The 23574-nt window shown below is 50.4% G+C and overlaps 9 protein-coding genes; 1 reads left to right on the top strand and 8 right to left on the bottom strand.

Annotated features, from left to right (window-relative positions):
• Nucleotides 1–1093: 1093 nt before the first annotated feature.
• GSBLH_T00006863001 (uncharacterized protein) lies at nt 1094–2915 on the bottom strand (the record flags this gene model as incomplete). The annotated part of the gene is made up of 8 exons (XM_013043609.1): nt 1094–1136; nt 1167–1378; nt 1408–1659; nt 1688–2165; nt 2201–2381; nt 2411–2533; nt 2566–2681; nt 2713–2915. The coding sequence occupies 8 exons, from the start codon at nt 2913–2915 to the stop codon at nt 1094–1096; spliced, it is 1608 nt and encodes a 535-aa protein (XP_012899063.1).
• Nucleotides 2916–4927: 2012 nt separating this feature from the next.
• On the top strand, nt 4928–5766 carry GSBLH_T00004661001 (uncharacterized protein; the record flags this gene model as incomplete). The annotated part of the gene is made up of 5 exons (XM_013043608.1): nt 4928–4963; nt 4994–5071; nt 5104–5151; nt 5184–5411; nt 5443–5766. 5 exons carry the CDS (start codon nt 4928–4930, stop codon nt 5764–5766), a joined length of 714 nt encoding a protein of 237 aa, XP_012899062.1.
• A 189-nt stretch (nt 5767–5955) lies between these two features.
• On the bottom strand, nt 5956–7426 carry GSBLH_T00007207001 (uncharacterized protein; the record flags this gene model as incomplete). Its single annotated transcript, XM_013043607.1, has 2 exons — nt 5956–6880; nt 6912–7426. The coding sequence occupies 2 exons, from the start codon at nt 7424–7426 to the stop codon at nt 5956–5958; spliced, it is 1440 nt and encodes a 479-aa protein (XP_012899061.1).
• An 18-nt stretch (nt 7427–7444) lies between these two features.
• On the bottom strand, nt 7445–9498 carry GSBLH_T00004660001 (uncharacterized protein; the record flags this gene model as incomplete). XM_013043606.1 has 8 exons in its annotated part: nt 9440–9498; nt 9010–9409; nt 8621–8970; nt 8418–8595; nt 8306–8387; nt 8099–8275; nt 7953–8068; nt 7445–7918 (listed from the first exon to the last, which is right to left on the bottom strand). Exons 2-8 carry the CDS (start codon nt 9100–9102, stop codon nt 7445–7447), a joined length of 1470 nt encoding a protein of 489 aa, XP_012899060.1. The 5' UTR covers nt 9103–9409; nt 9440–9498.
• Nucleotides 9499–9703: 205 nt separating this feature from the next.
• On the bottom strand, nt 9704–13501 carry GSBLH_T00004659001 (uncharacterized protein; the record flags this gene model as incomplete). XM_013043605.1 has 1 exon in its annotated part: nt 9704–13501. One exon carries the CDS (start codon nt 13499–13501, stop codon nt 9731–9733), a length of 3771 nt encoding a protein of 1256 aa, XP_012899059.1. The 3' UTR covers nt 9704–9730.
• Nucleotides 13502–13616: 115 nt separating this feature from the next.
• Nucleotides 13617–14744, bottom strand: GSBLH_T00004658001 (uncharacterized protein; the record flags this gene model as incomplete). Its single annotated transcript, XM_013043604.1, has 1 exon — nt 13617–14744. One exon carries the CDS (start codon nt 14742–14744, stop codon nt 13617–13619), a length of 1128 nt encoding a protein of 375 aa, XP_012899058.1.
• Nucleotides 14745–15961: 1217 nt separating this feature from the next.
• GSBLH_T00004657001 (uncharacterized protein) lies at nt 15962–16618 on the bottom strand (the record flags this gene model as incomplete). Its single annotated transcript, XM_013043603.1, has 1 exon — nt 15962–16618. One exon carries the CDS (start codon nt 16616–16618, stop codon nt 15962–15964), a length of 657 nt encoding a protein of 218 aa, XP_012899057.1.
• Nucleotides 16619–17403: 785 nt separating this feature from the next.
• GSBLH_T00006862001 (uncharacterized protein) lies at nt 17404–19004 on the bottom strand (the record flags this gene model as incomplete). The annotated part of the gene is made up of 6 exons (XM_013043602.1): nt 17404–17724; nt 17755–18334; nt 18377–18597; nt 18626–18739; nt 18768–18886; nt 18920–19004. The coding sequence occupies 6 exons, from the start codon at nt 19002–19004 to the stop codon at nt 17404–17406; spliced, it is 1440 nt and encodes a 479-aa protein (XP_012899056.1).
• A 2423-nt stretch (nt 19005–21427) lies between these two features.
• Nucleotides 21428–22576, bottom strand: GSBLH_T00004656001 (uncharacterized protein; the record flags this gene model as incomplete). Its single annotated transcript, XM_013043601.1, has 3 exons — nt 21428–21610; nt 21638–21742; nt 21776–22576. 3 exons carry the CDS (start codon nt 22574–22576, stop codon nt 21428–21430), a joined length of 1089 nt encoding a protein of 362 aa, XP_012899055.1.
• Nucleotides 22577–23574: the final 998 nt, after the last annotated feature.

The raw sequence follows: 23574 nt of genomic DNA, 5'->3' as shown, positions 1-23574 counted from the left end.
CAATTGAACAATGTGAGTCTGGATGTAACCGATTTGGTAATAAAATCGAATAGTTGTGCTGATTTGTACTCATTGGATTTAAGCAAATTCAAATGGCTGGAATCAATCGAAATCGGCAATTATAGTTTTGGATCAGTGAAAACATTCAAAATCGATGGATTGAAGCGATTGCAAACGATCAAAATGGGAATCAATTCATTTACTCAGAAAAAGAATAGTTATGGGAATGATATATCGAAATCATTCCACATACTTAATTGTGAATCATTGGAATCCATTCAAATTGGTGAATGGAGTTTCAGTGATTTTGCTGGCGACTTTGAATTGAAGAATCTACCACGATTACAATCTATTCAAATTGGTTCAATTAGAAGTTATGAATCATACAATTTCTATCATAGTTCGTTTGTGATTCGAGGTATTGATATGATATTGAATATTTGAATGATGCATAGATCTTCCAAAACTACAATACATTACATTAGGTAATGGTTCATTCCAGTATTCTTTATCAACAATAATCGAAAGTACTGAATGAATTTGAATAATATGATTGATATAGATCTTCCATCATTACAATCCATTCAACTCGGTAATATTGCACTTGTTGGTAGAGATGATTCTTTATGTTCATTGACACTTCGAAGTAATATTGAATTGATTCGAAATGATTTGCTTTGTAGATCTTCCAAGTCTAAATTCCATTACTGCTAACGGATCTAGTTTCAAATATCCTCGTGTAGTGACATTGGAAAGTATTTTTGAACATTGAATATTGATAGTATTTAGATATTCCAAATCTTCAAAATGTCGAGCTACCTCTTTCATTCCAGAAAGTTCGATCGAAATCCATTTCGAGTACAGTTTGATTGATTTGATTTGATTCATAGATGTTCCTCCCATTCTCGCTGATCTCGTGAATCCCAAGGCTCCAGAAAAGGCTTCGAGCCAAGCCAAAGGAAAAAACTAAACCCACGGCCTTCTCTGCCTCCCTTCAATCCATTATCCTTCTGAAGATTCAAAAGAGATAACGAGTCCCTTCCTTGTTTCCTCAAACAAACAAACAAACAAACAAACAAGCACACAAACACTCTTATTTCGCGTTCAGCTTTTCCTCCACGCGCGCTCTCCACGACCTACCGATCACCTCCTCTGCACACTCCCACTTGGCGTCCTGATACTCGGGCTGAATCTCCAGACATCGATTGAAGCTGTTCATACTCTCCTTCAAATCGTCCATGTAATAATAGCAAATCCCCAGATTGTGCCACGTCACATAATGCTCTCCGCACAGCTCGATGCTCTTCTTGAACAGCCGAATGCTCGTCTCATAATCGCGCAGCCCCATCGACAATCTCCCCAGATCGAAGTCCACATCCTGCGCTCAACCCTCTCCGCCAGCCCCACCTTCGACGCCGACAGCGGATAGAAGTTCGCCGCGATGTGCAGGATGTCGCTCTTGAAGTCGCTCTGCAGCCGATCGCTCGCGTACGGAATGTGGTCCACCAGCACCTGCTTGAACTTGTAGAACACCTCGCTCTCGAACCGGCTCAGCCGGATCAGCGCCAGGATGTTCTTCAGCGACGGCGACGGCGTCTCGTCCCGGATGCACCGCTGCAGCTGCGAGAAGCTGTCCGGGTCGAACGCCAGCAGCACGTTCTGCTCCTCAAATCCGCACGCCTCCTACCTCCCACGCGAACTGAAACTCCTCCAAAGGCGTTTCGCCGAGCGCGAAGGCGGCGACCTGCAGCCCGGTGTAGTACGGCGTGTGGAAGCTGGCGCCCCCGCGGGACAGGAAGACTTGCCGCAGCGCGTGGAAGTTGGCCATCATGGAGAAAGAACCGTGGATCGCGATGTGCGGGTTTTCCTTCGTTAACCGCAAATCTTCCTCGTGCGCGTGCGCTTTATCCGCGGTTATCAGAAGGAACTGGCCGCGAGAGAGCGACTCCAGCGTGCGGATGAAGCGCAGCGCGCCGAGAGGAAGCAGCACGTTGAGCGTTTCGTTGTTTTGGAGGTAGCTGGGATTTATGGAATTCCAGAAATCGGACTGGTGGACGAGGTCGTGCAGAACGGGGTCTTGGAAGTGCGCGTCCACGTCGGGGATGGGCTTGTACGACCACTCCAGCTTCATGCGGCTGATTATGTCGATGTCGGTCGCAGAGACGCTGGACATGAACGGGATGAGGAGGAGAGAGCTTACTTCGGGTCGGCCAGGATTTTGATGCAGCCCTCGCTGACGATCCCGTTGTTTATACTGATACTTTGCTCACGCAGACCGTTGAAGACGTAATTGGCAATCGCTATCACTGGCGTCTCCACCGTTTCAGATGAGAGTTTCGCTCCGCTGATTTGCAGAGAAAACTCGGAGTCTTTCTCACAATCTAGAATGAAGGGCCGAGAGCGCTTCTACCAAAAACTGCAAAATCAACGACGCCCCGATTGATGTGCTCCGCCATTCGCTTGTGACTCTTACAGAAATCCACAATGTTCTGAGTAAAGTCAGAAATCACGTAAAGGTATGGCTTCGGAACTCCTAACGGATCAGCTGCAGCCTACTCTTCTTACCTTCCGGCATAAACTCAGCAAGCTCCTCTAAATGGTTCAGAATCAAAAAACCCAGTTTTCCATGACCTGCTCCCACTTCTACGATATAGATAGGTTTGTCCTTTTTAGCATCCGGTCTACATGTCATCCAAATCCACCCTAACACACCTAGAGTAATAATCATTGATATAACCCAATATGCAGTTTGCATATTGATAGGCAATATAACTATTTGAAGTAATAAACTGGGGAACGATCGCTTCAGTCCAGCAAGCAGGTCCCTTGTTGATATAGAACTGGTTTTGCAAATCCCAAATCATTGATTCATGAAGGGGTGTTGCTTCTTGTATTACAACGTTTTCCGATGCCATTGCGCTTTCGTTAAAAACTGTGATTCAAGTCTTTTTGTAGGAAAACCGCGGTTTTCACTCTTTTGTTGAAACTATACGAATCTGACTCCAGAAAGTGTCGCTAGAGTCATACTTTGATAGAATTTGCCGACAATAGGCGCACCGCCCGAAATTACGATGGACTTTTCATTCAAAGAAGAAGAGTTCGGATTTGATCATTTTCTATTTGATGATGTGTTTTTTCCAGTTACAGAAGAGCGCAACCAATTAAAGAGAGGTGCTAAGGAGATCTCTGGTAACAATCTACCTCAAAGTCAGGACGAATCGGATCTTTCGGTTTGAAATGGTGAATTCGGTTAATTTATAGTTTCCAGAAAAGGTGTTGGGACAACAGATCAAAGAGAAAACGAATACATCGGCTGTTTCGAAAAGAACATCGATTTACCTATCTGCTGTACGATTCGAATTTTGTTTTGAGTTAGATTATGGAGGACATTGCAAAATATGTGTTGGATGAGGCAGGAAAGGATAAGGATAAGTTCATTTTGCCCGAAAGTCGATGTATCCGCGTGGATGACGTCGAGGTTGCCTCATTCGTTTTTCTCAACTTTTTAGAAAGTGCTATCCTCTGCAAATTTGTTAGCCGTGGATTCTGAAATTCTGTCGCGATCGTTTCTATTCGGAACCTCCATCTGCGTTGACAGCATCAACGAAAAGCTTCTCCTCCAAGTAATCGAATCCATCACGAACTCTTTCAACGATTTTGTGGACGTGGAGCTTCTCCCTGTCAACCCTTCTCCTCTCCTCCAAGACTACATTCTCTGCCATCATTCGAGCGACGAAATCGTTCTTTCCATGGCGTACTGCGAACGCGTTTCCACGGTTTCTCCCTTTTGATGTCTTGACTGGATAGGCTTTTCAGTTCCTATTCAAATCGAAGCAGCTTTTGCTGGTGCCGCGCAGTCTTCGCTTATTGCTCGCCGTGCTGATATCCAGAGGCAAAGAAGTACCGATTTTTTAATCGAATTCGAATAGAAACACGCGTCATTGCTTCTGCTGCGCAACTACGTCAACACATTCCACTCGAACGCTTCGTTCACGCTCGATTTGTTCTTGGACTGCGACGACAACGCGTGTTTCTACGCGGATTACAACGCGTACAGAAAAAGCAAAGCGAGCGGGAAGGAAGTTTTCTGCGCCTCGTCGATCCAGGCACATTTATTCACGCTGGAAATCGAGCAGTTCGTTTGTTTTAAAATTCTGAGCGATCTGTTAAAAGGTCGATGGGTTGTTCCTGTTTGTTTTGTGTGTGCCGCTTCACTCTGCAGATTCCGCGCTATTGCAAGCCGGAACCGTGGGAATTCGAGCAGATGATGAAGGTGGCTACTGGCAAAGTGCAGCCTTTTGAACGCTGCTCCGTTTCGCTTCAGTTCGAAGTGAAATCGTTGGAAATGGAGGGAAAGATCGTGCTGTCGGACCAGCAGAGCGTTTTGAAAAAGTATAGCACGTTGAAACGATTTGAATATGTGTCTCCATGGCACGATGAGGATTGTAAAGATAAGAATAAGGTGCATGATGGAATGAGTTTTCATGTAGACTGTTTTGTGTAATCTTGCACTGCTTTGCTTTTGTCCTATTGAGATCATTCCCGTTTTGTATCATGTTGCATTTGATTGTGTGTGTGCGATGTGTAGTACTTGTATTACCAGTGTCATATTCTCTTCTACACGCCTCTGCCTGACAATCATCCTTCCATTCGAAACATTCTAGAGTTGTTACGTGGACCCATCTTGTAATTTTGCAAGTCGTCTGACGCGACTGTAACTGATCTGTTGTCTACCCTTTTAATTCCATTCCTCTCTCTTTTCTATATAAATCACTCCCGCCTATCACTTTAACAATACAACTCCTCAAACTCATCTTTGTCATGCTTGTTACTTTGTTACTTTGTTTGTTTGTTTTGAGAATGAATTCTGGAATTCCACTTTTCAGTCTATCTTTCCAATCTCTCCTTTGGGAAATCGCTTTTTACGATGGAAACAAATGAACCGAAGGAAAAGCGCCTTAAAGTTTAAATATTGAACATTCGTTGATCGTAGCTTTCCACTCTGGAATCAAAATATGGCACTCAAAAGCTGACGGTTATAGATGATTCAATTCGAAAACAAGTACTAGAGGTAACAACTCGTGAGATTACGTGTTTTTGTAGGAAATGGAAGCAATTGAATTGGAATCATCGAAGGATCCATTTTTGACGGTATAGGACACTGATTTTTTTACGAATAGAAGAATGAAACCTATCGCTTGTTTGGAGTGTCATCGTTTTCTACCAAGCACAAGAATCTATTGTGTCTGCGCTTTGATACATGCTTTCACGGACATTATTTTGAAATCTATTACATCTTTGTCAAATTGCTTAAAAGGGACAAAGTAGTTCCCAAAATCGTTGCTCACACGCTCCCTTCGTTTCTTCCCTTGGAAGAATGGGAGAGAGAATGTCTCTCTAGTGACTTGCAAGTAATGCGTTTCCGTCCTTGTTTCCCACCAGACATTCACGCAGTGCGTTTCTCTTCATCTCAACAGTTTCATCGCCCGCCGCGAGCAGTGCAAGGCGGTGCAGGCAGCGTATCCCTCGTTGGAATTGACCGCTTCGATGGGATACACGCACGTTTCGATCGCTTTCGAGCATTTTCGCCTTCAACTCGCGTATTCCGCTGATTCGCGCCGTCCGCACAGCGTGGAGCAGACGGTGAGCGAGGCTGCGGAGTCGTTTCCGCGTGCTGCTCGCGAGCAGATCAGTCTTTTATCACAACACAAGTCGGATTTCGAACATCGCGATTTGTTGGAAGTGTTGTCCGATTGGATTTTGTAGCGTGTTTTTTATACAATCTATGAGCAAAGCAATGGAGCCATGAAATAAAATGAACCCATGAACCCTTGTCCCCATGAACCCACTGGAACAAACAAGCAGTCAATCAATCAATCAATCAATTAATCAATTAATTAATCATCACCAGCCTTACAGCAGGTTCCCCGCCTTGTCCTCTGCGCGCTTCCTTCTCTACTTCTCATCTCCGTCCTCCTCCTCGCCTTCCTCCTCCACCGTCTCGATCGTTCCCTTGTACTGATTCGCACTCGTCGCGGGCGCCTTCTGCGCTTCGTCCTTGGCTTGTCCCGCCTCGTCCACGGCGCCCTCGTTCTTATAGAGCTGGAGGAAGGGAGAGCGATACTTCTTTCCCTCGTAGGTGATCTTCCAGTCCACCACCCATTTCTCGATGTGCGTGTCCTGCGTGAGGAAGAACGACACATAATCGCTCGTGATGCTGATCGACCGCACCGGGATCGTCGGCGAGAAATTCGCCTCGCAATGCTGGTTCGCCAGCTTCCAGATCTCCACCTCATTGCTCACGATCACCGCGTATTTCCCGTCCGCCGTCAGATCGAAGCATCGGATCGGTTCCTTGCACGTCAGCTTCAGCACCTTCACCGGCTCCGGGTTCGTCTGCGTGAGGTTGTACGCCATCAGCTCGCGGTTCTCCGTCGCCACCATCAGATGCGTGGCGTCCACCGCGCGCGCGTAGACCACTCCCTGCCCCACGTGCGCGAACGTCAGCTGGTTGAACATCTCGTCGAACACCAGCAGCGCGCCCGACGCGCAGATCATCGCGAACGCGTTTCCGGACGGCAGGTACACCAGGCCGCGCACGTTCCCGCAGTCCGTCTCCTTCTCCGCCACCAGCCGCTTCGCGTCCAGGTCGTAGATCGCCACGCGGCCCTCGCGGTCCGCCGCGATCAGACGCCGGATTCCGCGCTCCTTGCTCTCGAAGATCTCGCAGCAGCTCGCCGCGCGGCGGAAGTCCTTCACCGTCATGTACACCGCGCCCGTCTCCGCGTTCAGCACGCAGATCGACCCGTCCGCGGCGCCGGTGGCCACGAAGCGCGAGGGACTGAGCTTCGGCAGCGTGCTGATCGCGGTCACCATGTTTCTAGGCGCTCAGAGAAATAAAATGCGCTCACTTGTGCGCCTTCTGCCGCTGGATCACGTTGTACGCCGCGTCGAAGAGAATCACGTTGCCGTTGAAGTCGCCGGCGATGAGACGCGGCGTCGCGACGTCCTTGCCCACCGTGCAGAACGCCAGCACGGACACGTTGCCGTCCAGCGTCTCCTCGAGAGCCTCCACCATGAACAGCGCGCCGCACTCCGAGTCCGTGTGCTCGGCGATCTGGCCCCACAGCTGCACCAGGTTCGGATCCGTGACCATCGAGCGGACGTTCCGCGCCTCCCACACCAGATCCAGCGCCTGCGCGTGACGGCTTCTCTCCACTGCGCCTACCTGCTTGTAGTGGCGGCGGTTGATGTGCTCCTGCGCGCGCTGGCGCATCAGGTAGCAGCGCTTCACGACGGCGATCTGCACCATCCAGTCCTCCTTCTCCTTCTCCGAGGTGGCGTTGATGTAGAAGTCCTTCCCCGACTTCGTCTTGATCACGAACCCGTTCGACTCGTTCATGTCGTCCTCCAGTCTGCACGCCATCGCCCTCTCCGTCCGGCCCTACTCCAAAATGTCCTCCATGCAGATCTTCCCGCGCGGCTTCTTCTCCGTCTCCGACTTGTAGTACTTCAGCTCGTCGCGCAGCAGCACGAAGCTCCGCTTCTTCCAGTTCCGGATGATGTGTCCCTGCTTCACCAGATAGCCCTGCTTGATGATTCCCTTGCGCTGCGTGTTGAACGTGCGCAGCTCGCGAATCGCCGAGCCCAGCTCGATCTTGCTCGGCAGCGTGCTGGTTCGGAACCACTCATGATTCAGCACCTGCTGCGCGTCGTATCGCTGCGTCGGGTCCACCACCAGCAAGTGGCGAATCAGGTCCTTCGCCTGGTCGCTCACGTTGTCCCAGTACGGCGAGTCGAACCGGTACTGCCCCGCGCGGATCTTCCGGAACAGCCGCGGCTGGTTGCTGTCGTGGAATGGCGGGTAGCCGCACAGCAGGATGTAGATGATCACGCCCAGCGACCACATGTCCACCTCCTACGCGTCACTCCTTCCTTCCTTCTGCGCCCACCGTTCCGTAGAACTGCCCCTTCAAGATCTCCGGAGCCACGTACCACGGGCTGCCGCAGTCCGTCGCCAGCCGGCCGGTCTCCGTGCTCGACGTGTTCTTCGCGAACCCGAAATCGGCTACGCGTCACGGCGTCGCAGCGCGCCTACCGATCTTGATCGCGCCCGTGCGACTGTCCACCAAAATGTTCTCCGGCTTGAGGTCGCGGTGCGCGATGTTCTTCTTGTGGCAGTACCCCACCGTCTCCACCAGCGTCTTCACCACCGCGCGCGCCTCGTTCTCGTTGTAGAACTTCTTCTCCACGATCTTATCGAACAGCTCGCCGCCTAGTTCTCAGCACGCCGCCGCGCCCAAACCGTCCACCAGCTCCGACACGATGTAGTAGTAGTCCTTGTCGTCGTAGAAGCCCTCCAGCCGCACGATGTTCGGATGGTCCAGCTACGCCTCACGCGCTCGCCGCGCGCCCACCTGCCCCATGATGAACACCTCGTTCTTCAGCGACTGCACGTCGCTCTTCTGCAGATCGCGCTTCTTTATGCACTTCACCGCGTACCGCTGGTGCGTCTGCTTGTCCACCGCCGCGTACACCACCGAGTACGCGCCCGACCCCAGCGTCTCCTTGATTTCCTGCGTCCCATTCCAACCCCTCCCCTACATAGCGATTGCTGAACCCGTGCTGCGCCACGCCGCGCGACGCTCCCTCCACCGACGCGCCCGGCGACGCGGCCGACGCGCCTGACGCTCCGGACGCAGCCGACGCCGCGGGGGTGAGCGAGCTGGCCGAGGAGTCGGACGAGGGCTCCTGCGAGCTGCGGAGCTTCATTCTGCAGGGAAGACAACCCGGGAATGCGTACTGCTGACAGTTCTTGAGGCAGTAGTCGATGGAGCTGTTGAGGTCGTTGAAGAGATGCTCGATGTCCTGCGTCATCAGGTTGGAGTGCTGCATCTCCACGCGGATCCGACTCGCCATCTTGCGGACCTGCTCGCAGTGCGACATCAGCTCGTCGGGAGACATCAGACCCTGCGATTGTAAGAAAAGAGTGTACCCGCAGAAGCCTACCGTGAACGCAATGCGGCCAAAAAAGGAGGCAAGGCGAAGAATCACGTCCTGGAACGAGTCCTCGCGATAGGTCCCTCCAAAAGCGGTCAGCATGCGGTTAAAGTAGGACATGGAGTCCTCCATCGTGTCCTCGTCGTCCTTCTTTACAAAAGCGCGATTTGCAGAGTCTGGAACAGGCTTGTTCTCCTTGGCCGCCAACAGAGCCTTCATCCAGTCTTCTCTCGTTTCCTCATTGTCAAAACTGAGGGTGTAGTCCTTATTAAAGTCATCGTCCGTTTTCACCAGAAGACAATATTCTAGCGGTGATACGTGCTCCAATTTAGATACTGCGGTCATCCATCTCGGTTTTTTCCAGATCTGTGATCCTTTCCAACGGAATCTTCCCCTTTACCACTTCTCCCTAAAACTAACAAATTGGTCACTCCCTAACGTCGATATATGAGATTTCAGAATAGGTCAGCACGAAAAGTCGCTTTTTCCAAGTTTTTCGTATGTGGCCCTAGACGGTGAAAACTCTCGCGAGCCCACTACCACCTTCTCTATATAGCCGGATTTCAATGCGTAGCGCGTCAACTCTTTCTCCATTGAGATATATTAAGATCCAACGTTACCCGTGAAACTCCCACCCAACACGTTGAATTGGAAAAAAAAACAAAAAGAAGAAATTTCCTGGTTTGTAACAAACAAACAAGCAATAACAAATCATGCATATACTGCAAACTTAAATGCGGTTCTCCTTTCCAGAGAGATGCTGAGCATTCACCTTTCCAGCTCCAGAGCGAAGCTGCTTGGCTCCCTGCTTGGTCTTCTTCGACTTGGTACGGACCCAGATGTAGAAGGAAGCAATCGCGATGATCACCAGAAGCAGCAAAACCAGAATAATAATCAAAACAACGGAGACTGCGCCAATCGTCTTTCTCTCCTGGAGAATAGGGTTCATGTAGAACTCGATCGTGAAGGTCTTGTCAGGAAGCAGGTTCTGCAGGTTGGTCTGAATCGAAGCCAGATTGCCTCGCACCAGAGTCAGAGTGCTCGAGCCAGACTCCTGAGGAAGCGTGAAACGGATCCAGAAGGCGCTCATCACAGACTCACCATCGAACTCCTCGACCACGTTCTTCACCTTCCACAGCTCCAACAGAGACATATCCACCTGGCTGGAGGTGGCGACGGCAGCAACGATCACGTTCAGCGTAGAAGGATTCTGAATCTCTTCAGGGGTCATCTGGAGTCTGTAGGCCACATCGATGTACACGGTTCCCTTGGGAGGATTCGTCGAACGGCACTCTCCGTCATCGATCTCACCCCAAGTGGGATTCAGCTCCTGCAGACTGCAGTGGCGGTACATCTCTCCAATGAAGCCCTCAGGGCAGTTGGCCACCGAAGTCTCATCGGACATCACACCAGGGAACGCGCCATCCTTCACGCAGTAGTTCAGCTGGCAAGACTGAATATCCACATCAGCAATGGCCACTCTGTTGTTTCCAGAGAAGGTTCCGTACATCTCGAACTTGTACTGGCTGTACGAGTTCATGTGGTCCATCATCATCCACTCCTTGGCCTGCAGACGCGACTCGAACATCACGTGCTGCTCCACACGAAGCAGAGTCTCCCAGGTCACACCATCGGTCGAACCGTACAGAGCCCACGAAGTGGGATCACGATCCTGCGTTCTGCTGTTGGAGGTCAGAGCGATCTTGTTGACCCATTCCATACGATCGAAGTTGTAGGAGTAGACCGTCCAAGCAGGAATACCGTTCTCAATCCAAGTCGTAGAAGGATTACGATCCCAAGCCTGAGCAGCGGACTCGTAAGCCTGGTTGAAGAACGAGGACTCGGTGATCGAACCACTATCCACACGAGAGATACAGTTGCCCTGAAGAGGATTCACAGCGCCTCTGAACTGGATCTGACCAGTGGTCGACTGGTGCTTGTGGATCTCCACAGCAATCACGTTGTCACCGTCCTGCAGCAAGTAACCAGGAGCCGATCCAATACGAATGTAGTATCCATCGTACATGGCGTTGGCAGTGGTGGAGGAAGACACGGATCCGGACTTCATGTTGCGACGGTACACCTCGTTGCCGTTCAGATACACAATCACTCCATCCTTGTACCACAGACTGAACTGCACAAGAGGGTAACGAATCGACTCGGTCAGAGTGAACTTGTAACGAGCATAGAAGGTGTTCTCGTCCCACTCTCCGTACTCCATCTGTCCCAAGACAGTGTTCGCCCATTTCGAGTCATCATAATCAACGCTGTTCCATCCGCTCTTAGCACGCTCATTGACCAAGATCTTCCAGACCATGCTCGCGCTGCTACCAGCAGTCAGAGTGAAGTATCCGGTATACTCTTTACCACTAGCGAGAGTGAACTCCTGAAGCAGAGTATCCTCCATATCGTACACCTTCAGATAGGCACCGCTCGTCCAACCATCACCATAAGTATCTCTCAGAACCACATGGTAGTCTCCAGAAGGAACGCACAGAGAGTTCGTGTAAGTGGCATAGTTCGAGAATCCGCTACGCTGCAGAACAAGCTCACCAGCACTGTTGTACAGCTCATAAGACTCTTCACCTCCATAGTTGTTCGTGCTCTTCACCAGCTTCAGACCGTTGCTCAGACCGTCCTCACCGCACTCCGTGAAGTGCACAGTCAGGGTAGCGCTCGCTTCTCCGGCATCTCCCTTCGCAGTAACGGTGTACACAGTCTTGACGAATCCGTTCACCTCAGCATCAATACGAGGAAGGAACAGATCAATCTGGAAACCAGAGCCAAGAGAAGGCGACACAGTAATCTCCTTGTAGCATCCGTTCGGGGTGATATCCACGGTGTCCATAGGCATTCCAGCGTACACGGTAGTCTCCGTCAAGGACAGAGTCAGCTGGGTGAGAGGCTTCAAAGCAGTAGGGAAGTCCTGCAGATCCACATAGGGAGCGCTCTCGGACTCGACGTAAGTGTGGTGAGGAGGGAAACGGTTTCCATCGGGACGGTAGATCTGAGTGTAGCATCCAGACTCAACCTGGCAAGTAACCTCGATCTTGTTGTTGGCATCGGGCTTAATGCAAATCATCTTATCGTTTCCAGCATAGACGTTGGAGAACTGGCAGTTCACCATCTGAGCGTTGCCGTCGGAGTCGAAGTTACCTCCAGAGCACTGAGCCACATTACCATTATTCACGATCTTGATACTACCGTTACCACTCATCATACGAATGATATAGATATCATTGGTCCATGAGCCACCGTCATTGCCCTTGCAAGGATTGACAGTCAGGCGGAAGTTGGTGGTAGCGACACCTCCAGGGTTCGAGGCGGTGACGGTGTAGGTAACATCGGTCATAGGCTCGTAGGGAGTACCAGAGATCACTCCAGTTCCAGCATTGAAGGACAGTCCGTAAGGAAGCTCCGGAGAAATCGAGTACGTCACTCCAGAACCACTGGTGGCAGACACAGTGATCTGAGCGAAGCTCGCTCCAGGGTTCGCGGTGATCAAAGAGCCAGCAGGAACCGTGGATCCGCTGCGAGAGATGGTCACACCGCCTGGAGGCAGCTCGTAGAATACATCGAACGCAATGGTGGTCTTCAGAGTACCCACGCTCGTAGGTCCGTTTCCAGTGCAAGTGATGGTGTACTGAGTCAAGACCTGCTCGGCGGTAGGAGCACCGGTGATCACACCAGTACCAGCGTTCATGGTCAGTCCGCTAGGCAGAGCAGGCTGGACGTTGTAGTTGGAGCAGCTCGTGGCGTAGAACAGACGAGGCTGATTCTGGACAATCTGGACATTCTGGAAGTAGTGGGCACGCTCATAATCGTAGGAAAGCATGGAAGGCGCAATATGGAAAATGTTGGCAGCAGGAATCACTTCCCAACCTCCAGAAGGAGCCTGCCATTCCAGAACCATACCCTTGGTATCGGTCTTCTGCTGATAACGGATACGGTAGTAGTAGTAACCGGTGGAAGAAATGGGAATGGTCTTCTCCGCAGTGGAGTAGGCACCGCAAGTCCAACGATCAATTTGCAAAGTATCTTCAATACTGAACACACGGCAAGAATCATCGCAACCCACACGAATCTTCCAGTTACCGATCTCGGTGAAGTTCAGATAACCTTCCCACTCAGCAAAGAAGTAGTCGGACAAATCGGTAGGCAGGCCGCTCCACACTCCAGACTGGCTCTGAGGGAAGTTGATCTGGCTATCAGTCTTGACGACCTTCAACTCCATCTGGGAAGGAGCCAGGTTCGTGTACATACACATTTCGGGATCGTAAATCTTGTAGTAAGAAGCGCGGAAACCAGGAAGAGGAGCAGCAGAGATCACAATCTGGATCTCAGCCGAAGCGACTCCGTTCACTCCAGTGGCAGTCACAGTGTGCTTGCCATTGTACTCAGCAGTGGGCTTACCACGGAGCTGACCACGGGAAGGATCCAAAACCATTCCATTGGGCAGAGCAGGCTCCACAGTCCAGCTGTTGGCACCTCCAGAAGACATCTCAGGCGTGTACACCTTCAGCTCGGCATTCACGTAACCCGTGATCAGAGGATAGGTGATGAAAGTAGGTCCACGTCCTCCCACAGTCGTCATCGTGTTGTCCACGTACATCTGGTCAATACCAGCGTCCGTAGAGGCAAACTTCAGGTTCAGAACGGCAGCTCCGTTGACCTCCAGAAGACATCTCAGGCGTGTACACCTTCAGCTCGGCATTCACGTAACCCGTGATCAGAGGATAGGTGATGAAAGTAGGTCCACGTCCTCCCACAGTCGTCATCGTGTTGTCCACGTACATCTGGTCAATACCAGCGTCCGTAGAGGCAAACTTCAGGTTCAGAACGGCAGCTCCGTTGACCTCCAGGAACTTCACCACGAACAGGTGACGACCCACGGCAAGGCTCACAGTGGCATACTCAGGGCTCGTTCCACGGCAACCATCACGATTGATCACAGGCTCCTCCAGCGAATCAATGTACAGGAAGGAAGCATCATCCGAATCCATCTGGAAGTTGTAGTTTCCCTCCACCAGCACGTTGAAGTATCCGTACATGTACGAAGTGTAGTAATCACGGAAACGCTCATCCAGACCAGGCCAAGTGTTACCCGATCCCTCGTAGTAGGAATCGGCAAAGTCCAGCTTCGTTTCAATCTGGCAGTACTGAGCAGGGTTCTGGTAGTAGTAATCGAAGGCAGGAGTTCTGCACTCAGTGGTACCAGTCCAGTAGCATCCAATGAAACCAGGGGTGGTCATTTCAGCCTCAGCGCGAATCAAGAACTTGACGGTGGTAGTAACCGATCCCATGCTGTTCTTTCCAGTGACAGTGAACACCTGATTCGACATCGACGTATCAGGGAACTTTCCAGTGATCGTACCCGTGGTAGGGTCCATGGTCACAGAAGCAGGAAGAGCAGGCTGGATCGTGAACTCGTTCAGATAGGCATCCGAGCGAATTGGAATGGGCTCAATAGGCACACCCACGTACTGGGTCATCGAATCAAAACCATAGCTCAGAGAAGAAGGGGTTCCAATGATACCAATACGGAACTGAGTAACGAACTCCTTGTTACCGACGGAGTAGGTGCTACTCTGCTGAGGTACAGAGGGAGTTCCAGAAATGACCACGGTGTAAAACGGATATCCACCTTGGCTAACCTGGGTCGTCTCAAAGCTGAGACCAATAGGCAACTGCGGGTTTATACGAGGAATACGATTCTGGGTAGTAACAAGGCAAGTACAGGTCATGGGAGTAATAGGCTGACCCACAGTACCAACAATATTCAGGCTAGTACAATCCCAATCATGCAGATTCTGCGGAACACAATATACTACAGGTTAAAGCAATATAAAACGAATACCCAGAGCGATAAAAAGCAAAAACAGAGATACGAATCTCATATCTAGTATTTTTATGAAGGATGACAATAATGGATTGTGCAACCCTCTTGTGAGCGAAACCGAAGAACATTCTTTCGAACGGGAGTTTCAAGTTAGGATTCCATATTATTTGCAGTTACTCTACGATTATTAATTAGAATACAATTTTTTACTTTGATAATCGCTAACAAAGAGAGACACTCCGTTAAGACATATTTAGAGAGTCAATTCTTTCATATTCGCAATTCAAAACTAATACAAACTCTGTCAGATGATTGGTCGTCTTCAGGCTTCAAACCTCTTGTGAGCATAGCCCAGAATCTGTTTCGTACAAACGCAAATGAACTCTTACGTATTTTGCTGTATTATTAAAGAGCAATCGATGCGAATTTTTGTAGAAAAGCTGTTTATAGTAACCATCAATTTGTTATTCTACGACTTTGTGAATGTATTTCGATAGAGTGGGCCAGCAATACACGAAAAACACAGAATCAGGATGTTGCTTTCTATGGCCAGTTGCGTTCAAATAAACACTTGCAATATACTCCCTTATGCTGTATATGAACATTCACGCATTATGCCCCGAAATTTATTTTTTTCGAACAAACGCAAAATGTAAAGTATATGGTACAAAGAAGTCTACGTTTTCTTCCGTGTAGCAGATACCTGCCGTTTCACATTTTCTACGGGATCTGTCATCGTAAAAGATTGAAATGATCGAACAAGAGCAACGAGCTCTTTACCATTTCTCGGAATATGCAATACCGTAGCTGGGAGCGCTAGTTCTTTTAGCTGCACTCCACTGATCAGCTTATCTCGTTTATGTATTTCCGGATTTTCGATACTCAAACTAGCCATCGCTACGGCAGTGTTTGAAATATGATATACAGTTTTTAAGTGTTTTTTAAGAGCCAGCATGAGAATGGAGCGAATAATCTGCACGCAGGATTCCGCGTATTTTTCCTCCTGTTGAATCCATTGGAATCTTCCTTTCACACAACCCACGCATCTCTACCGCTCTCCGATCCCTCCGAATTGCTGTGTCTCGTAGTTCTCCTGGCCACCTACCAGATCGAGCAGTTTGGTCAAGGTCGAATCGCTTGATTGTGCAGGATATCGAACGCCTCGCTCTGGTTGATCGACAGGTACACGCGCAGATTCACCGACGTGATGACATGCAGCACTTCTTCCCAGCACCCATACGGAGCGCAGCTCAGACATCGCGTGAGGAACGCCAGGCTCGCAATGCTGCCGCTACTCGCGCTGCTGCTAAGTCCGAAAGCGAACTCCAAGATGGAGTCGAGGACTTCCTTGCACTCGCGGAGACTCGAAGTCGCCGAGCGCGAGAGGAGCGAGTAGAGTCCATAAAAGCACCATCCTGAAGGATTGGAAGGATTGGAAGGATTGGAAGGATTGGAAGGATTGGAAGGATTGGAAGGATTGGAAGGATTGGAAGGATTGGAAGGATTGGAAGGATTGGAAGGATTGGAAGGATTGGAAGGATTGGAAGGATTGGAAGGATTGGAAGGATTGGAAGGGTCGCAAGCACTGGGTAGAGCAGCAGCGTGGTGGGCAGTGGCGATCCAGGCAGCAGCAACGCGAGGAAGAAAGACGGAGTGGAAGTGGGTGTTGATGAAATCGAGAAGGGAGAGCGCCAATCGACGGATCTGCGCGACAAAGAGAGCGACATGGGTACGTCTTCCGCCGGATCGACGAGGAGCGCCACGACCTTCTCGATGCATTCCGCGGGGTATTCCAAGCCCTGCTTCACGCCAAACAGCACGATCCGCAGCGAATGGAACCGAATCGCTGCGCTCGCGTGCTCCAGATTCGCGTGGATCGCAGTCCGCCAGACGCGCAGCAGATCGGGCACCCGCGCAAACGCCGGCACGTGGAACAGCGAGGCGGACAACTGCGTGACACCCCATCCCAATCGATACGGAAAGCGACTCCGCGTGCTCCGAAAGCTCGTCCAGCATCAGCGGCAGCCGCTCGGCGAACTCGGCGACCGCTTGCGTGCAGCAGAACGCGGAGGACGGCGCGGCGCTGCGGAGCTCCTATCGATCACGCTCTCTCTGCGAGCCAACGGAGCGGAACAGCGCGACGATCGCGTCGGGGAGCAGGTCGATCGCTCGCGAGTACGCGCGAAGCACGCTGCGAAGCAGCTGGCAGCGAAACGCCTCCGCCAAGGCGTTGCTCGGATCGCTCGGCCCGTCGAGAAGCGCTGCAGAGAGAAGGTCCCCGATCGTCTGCGCGCAGGTTCCGCGGTGCTGCAAGAGCCAATCGCTGGCGTCCTCGTCGGAATCGGGCGGGAATCGCTGGAAATCGTAGTCGCGAAGCAACACGCCGATCGCCACAACGGAACACACGCGACGAAGCAGCGAGGCCGTCTTGGCCTTGGCTGTGGCCTTGGCTGTGGCCTTGGCTGTGGCTCCAGGCTCCGATTCATTCATAAAAACGCACAACGAATCGCTGAGAAGCGCGTACAGAGCTCCATTCTCGTGCAGAACACGCACTTCCTGCATGATCAAAACCCGATCACTTCTACCAATATCACCACGCACTCCACCGCTTTCTCCACGAGACTGATCGCCGTCGCCTGCTTCGCGATCGTCAGCAAAAACCGCAGAAAGCGGCTCGCGAACGGACTCAGCGAGCAGCACGGCAGAATCTGCTTCACAAGGTCGAGAATGTGGGAGCACACAGCCAACGAGCGCTGTTTCTCCGCGGGAGTTTGGTCCGTTTGGTACAAGCGATCCTCGAGCGTGCAGTGAAACACGGAGAGATACGGAACGAGCGACTGCGGACTGAGCTGCGCGAAGATCGACAGAATCGCCAAGGCCTCCGTCTACCCCTCAAACCGAGAAACTGTGGAAACCTGCGTGTCGGACTCGAAGTAGGTGTCGAATAATCGTCGGATCTGCCGCTGCAGCGCGGCTTGGTGATGCGGTTGTTCGAGAATGGCGTGGCATTCCTCCACAAACCGCTTCCCGTTCGATTCGCTCTGCTCCTTCATTTGATTCTGCAGCAGCACACAGCTCTGCGCCACCACGTCCAGCGTCCCTGCGCGCAGCAGCACGCTCATCACGTTCTCTTCGCATCCCTCGCGGACCTTCGCGTCCTCCTCGCGAAACGCCCGGTCGGCCATCCATCCAATCAGCTTCACGACCGTCTCTCCGGGCACGACATCGAGCTCCTTCAGCACCTGCTCGCACAGTCCGCGCGCCAGGCGGCTGCTGATGCGCCGGACGCTGACGCCGCGGTCCTCGAGCCCCTGCTGAATGACGGGCGCGTAGGGCCCGAGAAGCCGCGGGTAGAAGGAGGACGCGGAGAGGAGCAGCCGGAGGTTCTTCTCGCGGACGGTGATGTAGGGAGACTGCATGCCGCGCTGCATGACCGCCAGGATGGAGCTGCGGAGGAAGAGGTGGGACTGGGACTGCAGCAGAGTCTCCATGGCGCTGTAGAAGAAGGCCTGGATGCGGACGGTGGGGGTCTCGAACCCGCGGAGAAACTGCGCGAAGAAGACGGCGGAGAAGGAGGACGCGGGGGATTGGCGAATGGCGCGGCAATGGAGCGAGAAGAGCGAGGCGGTGGAGGGGAAGGCGGCGTGCGAGAGAGCGCCGAAGGATGGGAGCTCGGCTTGGCGCTGAAGCCAGGCCTCATAAGCGGCGCTGCGTTGTGTGTGGGAGAGATACGAGTCCACGAGAACCAGAAGAAAACACTAGTTCAAAACCCGATCGATGCAGTACGGCGCGCGCTGCGAGCCAAAAATTAACCGAGTTCGAATCCTTCGATGCGCGATCCGCGTAGAAATTCAACTCCAACTGAAGAGATTCGCGGTCTTCTTCTTGTTCGCCGCCCATCTGCATCGCATGATCCGATTGGTTCTACTCGCTCTCGGCGATCGCAGACGGGACAGAGCCAGGGATTGGACGCGTCGGGACGTTGTAACAAGCCGATGCACGATCCATGAAACCATTTCTCACAAGAATCGCAGCACACCAAGAACGCTATTCATGACCCTTTTTTATTCAGAACGATACTTCCTCGCTTCATGATTCCTTCGCGACACGGACATCCCAGCACTTCGCTTTCCTTTTCTTCAGAATCGTTTCGAAAGAATACCATTCCTTTGATTTGCAGATTCACAACGGCTTCTTCTTCTCCTCCCTTCTTCTTCTTTTTCTTGGAGTCAGGCTGCGTCAGAAGCATGTAATGAACAGCGAGCTGCGTGATGCAGCGGAGAAGCCTCTGCTCGCCGCGAGCGACCGTGTCCTTCGCTTTCTGGATTTGCTGCGCGAAGAACTGATTGGTGGCGTGGAGCAAAAACAGCGCGACGGGCCATTGGAACGAACTAAAGAAATGAAAACGGATGGGAGAAAAGCAACTGCGCGGCCACGAGCAGATCGGTGTACAAATCTTCGAGAAAGGAAATATACTCCTCCGATTCCTCGTCCTCCGCCACAATCCGCTTTGCTATCAACTCCAAAAACACTTTAAAGTTCGACAGCGCAGACTATCGCTCAACCCTTCTCCCATTAATCACCTGAATAATCTCCGTACACACTGCTGCTTGTCGGAGACTGGCGCCCTAGATCGCATTTCCTCTCAATTCTTACGATCAGTTTCGGATCGACGGTGAACGTAGACTGCGTCCACTGCAAGAGGAGACGCGAAGGGAGGAGCAGGGGATGCGACCCATCCTGAATCCATTGCTGCAGCTCCGCTTGATCGCTTGGGAAGCGCTTTGGCCCCTTGCGATGAAGAAGATCGACGTCTTCAAGAAGCGAAAACACGAGCGAGGATTGCAAATCGCCGTGTTTCACGTAGATCGCCTAGTGAAGAGTGACGCAGTGGGAATACTGTTAGCATGTGGATGAGAGTGTTGATGAGAAGAGTGTCTGCAGATGGGAAGCGGCGAAGAAGGAACCAGCCCGCATCGGCGATGGATAAAAGAAGATCTGTGGGGAGTGGAAGTGAAAGAATGAGCGAAAGAAATTGGGTGAAAACGAGAATGAAATGGGAGGAATAGGAAGCGAGAAGCTTTTCTGTGAGTCGATGCGTGATGAAGAATCGAAGGGATGAAGAGAGCGTGCTGTAGAGACGCTCTTGCTGGATTCTAGGAATGGGAGCAAGACCCGAATAAAGCACAGTTTGATCGATTGGTTTTCCAAAAGAACGGTTTGAATGAATTGAACGCAAAAGAAGAAAAAGGGAAACCAGACAGCTCGGTTCGCTTCCGCTGCGGAGAACCAGACGAAGAAAGAAGTGAAGATCCGGAACAGATCCGAGACCTCTTGGATCATTTGCGTGTTTAAGGGATCGATCGAAATGCATTGCAAGCGTTGGATTTGAAGCTGGATTTCTTGGATCTCTCTTGGATCCGTCGGGTTCTGATCGAGATCCGCGATGACCAAGCGGAAGTGAGCGAGAAGCTGCTGGATCTCGGATGGATTTGAATTAGGATTTGGGGTGGAGGGTTCGGGAATTGGTGGCGTGTTTTTAGGAATTGGGGATGAGATATCGAGAGAAGTCTCGCTATCATTTTTGTTTTCTTTCTTTGCGATGTTTTCATTCACATTCACATTTCTTCCATCATTTTCATTTTTGTTTTCATTTTCATTTTTGTTTTCATTTTCATTTTCATTTTCATTTTCATTTTTGTTTTCACCATCATTTTTGTTTTCATTTTCTCTCTTTGTGATATTCTCATTCTCATTCTCATTCTCATTCTCATTCTCATTCACATTCACATTTCCTCCATCATTTTCATTTTCATTCCCGTTTTCATTCACCTTCTCGTCCACTCTTTCATCCTCCTTCTCAATCCTCTTTTCTTGATTCTCCACATTAGAAACTACCTCCCATTCCTCCATTCTCCGACTTCCCTCATCTCTCTCCTCATTCATTTCTCTCACAACACTTTCTGCTTCCTTCGATTCATTCTTTGCATTCGAAAGAATCGAGACATTTGATTGGCTGATGGATTGCTCGTCTCCTAGACTAAAAGACTTGTCTAAACGACTGGAATTCTCTTCCTTGTGCACAGTTTCACATAAATCTTTGCTGTCTTCCATTGGAAGCACAGGTAAAGCAACTTCATCTCCCTCTTGGAAAACTGGAAGCGTTCCCAAAAAGCTCTTATTCATCCTGGGTCTCTTAGGTGATTCCAACACGGCCAATGCATCGGGTCTCCCTTTTTTATATGGACTTGATGATACCAACACTGGTGAGCCTCGCTTTATAGCTATTTCGTTACATATTCCATCAAAAAATACGAGAGTTTGTTCGAAGTGTAGTTAACCGGCAACACGAAGATGAACCTACATCATGTCATAAAGACGAGATTACTACTCAGCACGCTATCCTTCTCTATACTAAGGTCATTTGCACTGGAAATAGATGTATCTCTACTCATCATCCCTTTCGAACCCTCCCCATACATTTCGTTCGTTCCCTCCTTCATAAATATCCTTAATGGAGCACGATTCTGAATAGAATTAAGATTATTATGTGTGTACGAAAACAAAGCAAACTACGCATAGTACAGACTAAATATAGCGGACATCTGGAATAGCAGTCCGGCAAGTGGGACATTCCAACTTCACATCCATCCACTTGTTCAAGCAATCCGTGTGGAACGCATGGTTACAGGGAGTAATCATAAACGACTCGTTATTGTTATAGTCAATTGGATTCATGCAAATAGCACAATCCGAATCAAGTCCAACATCCTATTCTTTATTCAATAATAATGGAACATATACAGTCGTAGGAATCGCGTGGTAGTCGTACTTCTTTGGACGCAAAATTGGCGGGAGAATCTTATACGGGTTATACACTCTCTGAACGATCAGCAAGGCTGTCTACATGTTATGTCACCCCACTCCAGACATCACCTGAATGATCACCCAGCCGACCAGCTTGAATCCAAAACCAAGCGGAATTGGCACAGTCGTGAACATTCGTACCATGTTATAGGGGCAGAAAAACAGATAAAGAGGCAAAAAGAGCTTAAGGCCGGTGATCCACAAAATCTGCTTGATAGTGAGCGGAGGTCTGTGTCCTAGAGAGAGAGAACGACAAATCTGAGGCACCCAGAAGGAATAGACGAGGAAGATCAGGTAATAGGAAGTGTTGTGCTGGGAGTAGATAGAGATTAGGGTAATGATGATGAACATGTAGAGACAGATAAAGAGGCAGGATAACTGTTTCTGGTACTGCAGATAATTGTTTGCGTTGATCTCGGGATGATAGGATCTCCAAATAATGAAGAGCATTCGCATCTCGATGACCGAAAAGAGGAAGAATTTGTGGAAAGAAACGAAATAAAGAGATGAAAAGAGGCCTAAGAAAAAGACACCGAGCAAGCTGTGCGACATAGCCACCAGCACATCAATGGCAGCCAGCATCGTGACAGAGAGCATCGATGCGGTGTGTGTGGAAGTGAATAACATGCTCTGCATGGTTTGGATATAGACAAAACATTCCATAAACGACACCAACACAAACAAAAACGAATACAAGCGACTTTTAAACAAGATGTGATTCGTGTCCAGACTGAATCCGTCCATCTTCACCTGCAGATTCGTCGCGCAGTTCCGACTCACCAGGCTTCCCGTTCCATTGAGAACCAGCCGGCTCTGCGGGTTCCGCGAGATTTCGGGGTCCACCGACGGGTCCAGCGACAGAAAGTCCATGTCCAACTGGTACAAACACCGCGCGATCGGAGGCTCGCTGTGGGTGTGGGGGCGGCTCAGATAGAGCCAGTTCGTTCCGTTCGCCGAATGGCCCACCGAAGCAGAGAAGTTCGATGGAATGGATATGTGGGAGGTGGCTGGCGAGGAAAGCCACTGAAGAAAAAAGTCCACGCCGTATGTGTTCGAAAACAGCGTTAAATGGCCGGTAGGCAGAAAATACAAGCCGGCGAGCGATAACGAGAGCGAGTCCTCCGAGGAATCTTGCTCTCCTTCGATCAGCGTCATCGAACCTTGGACTAGATGAATATTCCGACGATAACTCCCGCGATCGTATAGATGAACGGACAACAATCCTTCTTCTCCTCGAACCGTCGAATTTCGCTGGAGCCGAGGGATTGATAATTCGGCATTGAGCGAGAGCTGCTCAGTACGCGTGTGAAGGGTATCATTCGTCGACTTCCAGCTTCCGTTATACATTCCAGATATATTATAAGCGTAAATTGAATTGGGAGAGAAGAGAGACTGCACATCCATGTCCAGCTTGTTTTGAAGAAGCTTCTCCACAAAACGCATGTTCCGCTCGTCTGGACTGCTACGGAGATTTCCTCTTGATCTTACATTGCTGTCCGGACCGAGCAGAGAAGAGATTAGCATAATGGTCAGAACGAGCCTTAGAAAGTCCAACGAATTCGATCTTCCGTTTTCTTCCATTCAACTAGAGATCGAATGAAGGTAGAAGAAATAAACTATGATGCGAGTCTGTGTTTTCAAAGAGTTGCTAACTTCTTGCGTGTCTTTGCAGAGAGTCGCTCTCTTCTTGTTTAAATTTCCAGAAAGTTGCTATCTCTCTTTGTGTGTTTATCAACAAACAGGGGAATGCAAAGGGGTCCTAGCAACAGAAAAAGAAAGCAAAACAATTGAGTAGAACCTATTTTAGAGAAAGCCACAGTAAAACACCAAGTTGCAACCATTAGTTGATCCACTGATTCACTGACTCG

Source organism: Blastocystis hominis, assembly GCF_000151665.1.
Source record: "Blastocystis hominis, Singapore isolate B (sub-type 7) whole genome shotgun sequence assembly, scaffold_7".
NCBI classification, from domain to species: Eukaryota; class Bigyra; order Opalinata; family Blastocystidae; genus Blastocystis; species Blastocystis hominis.
This window is presented reverse-complemented; position numbering and strand designations above follow the sequence as displayed.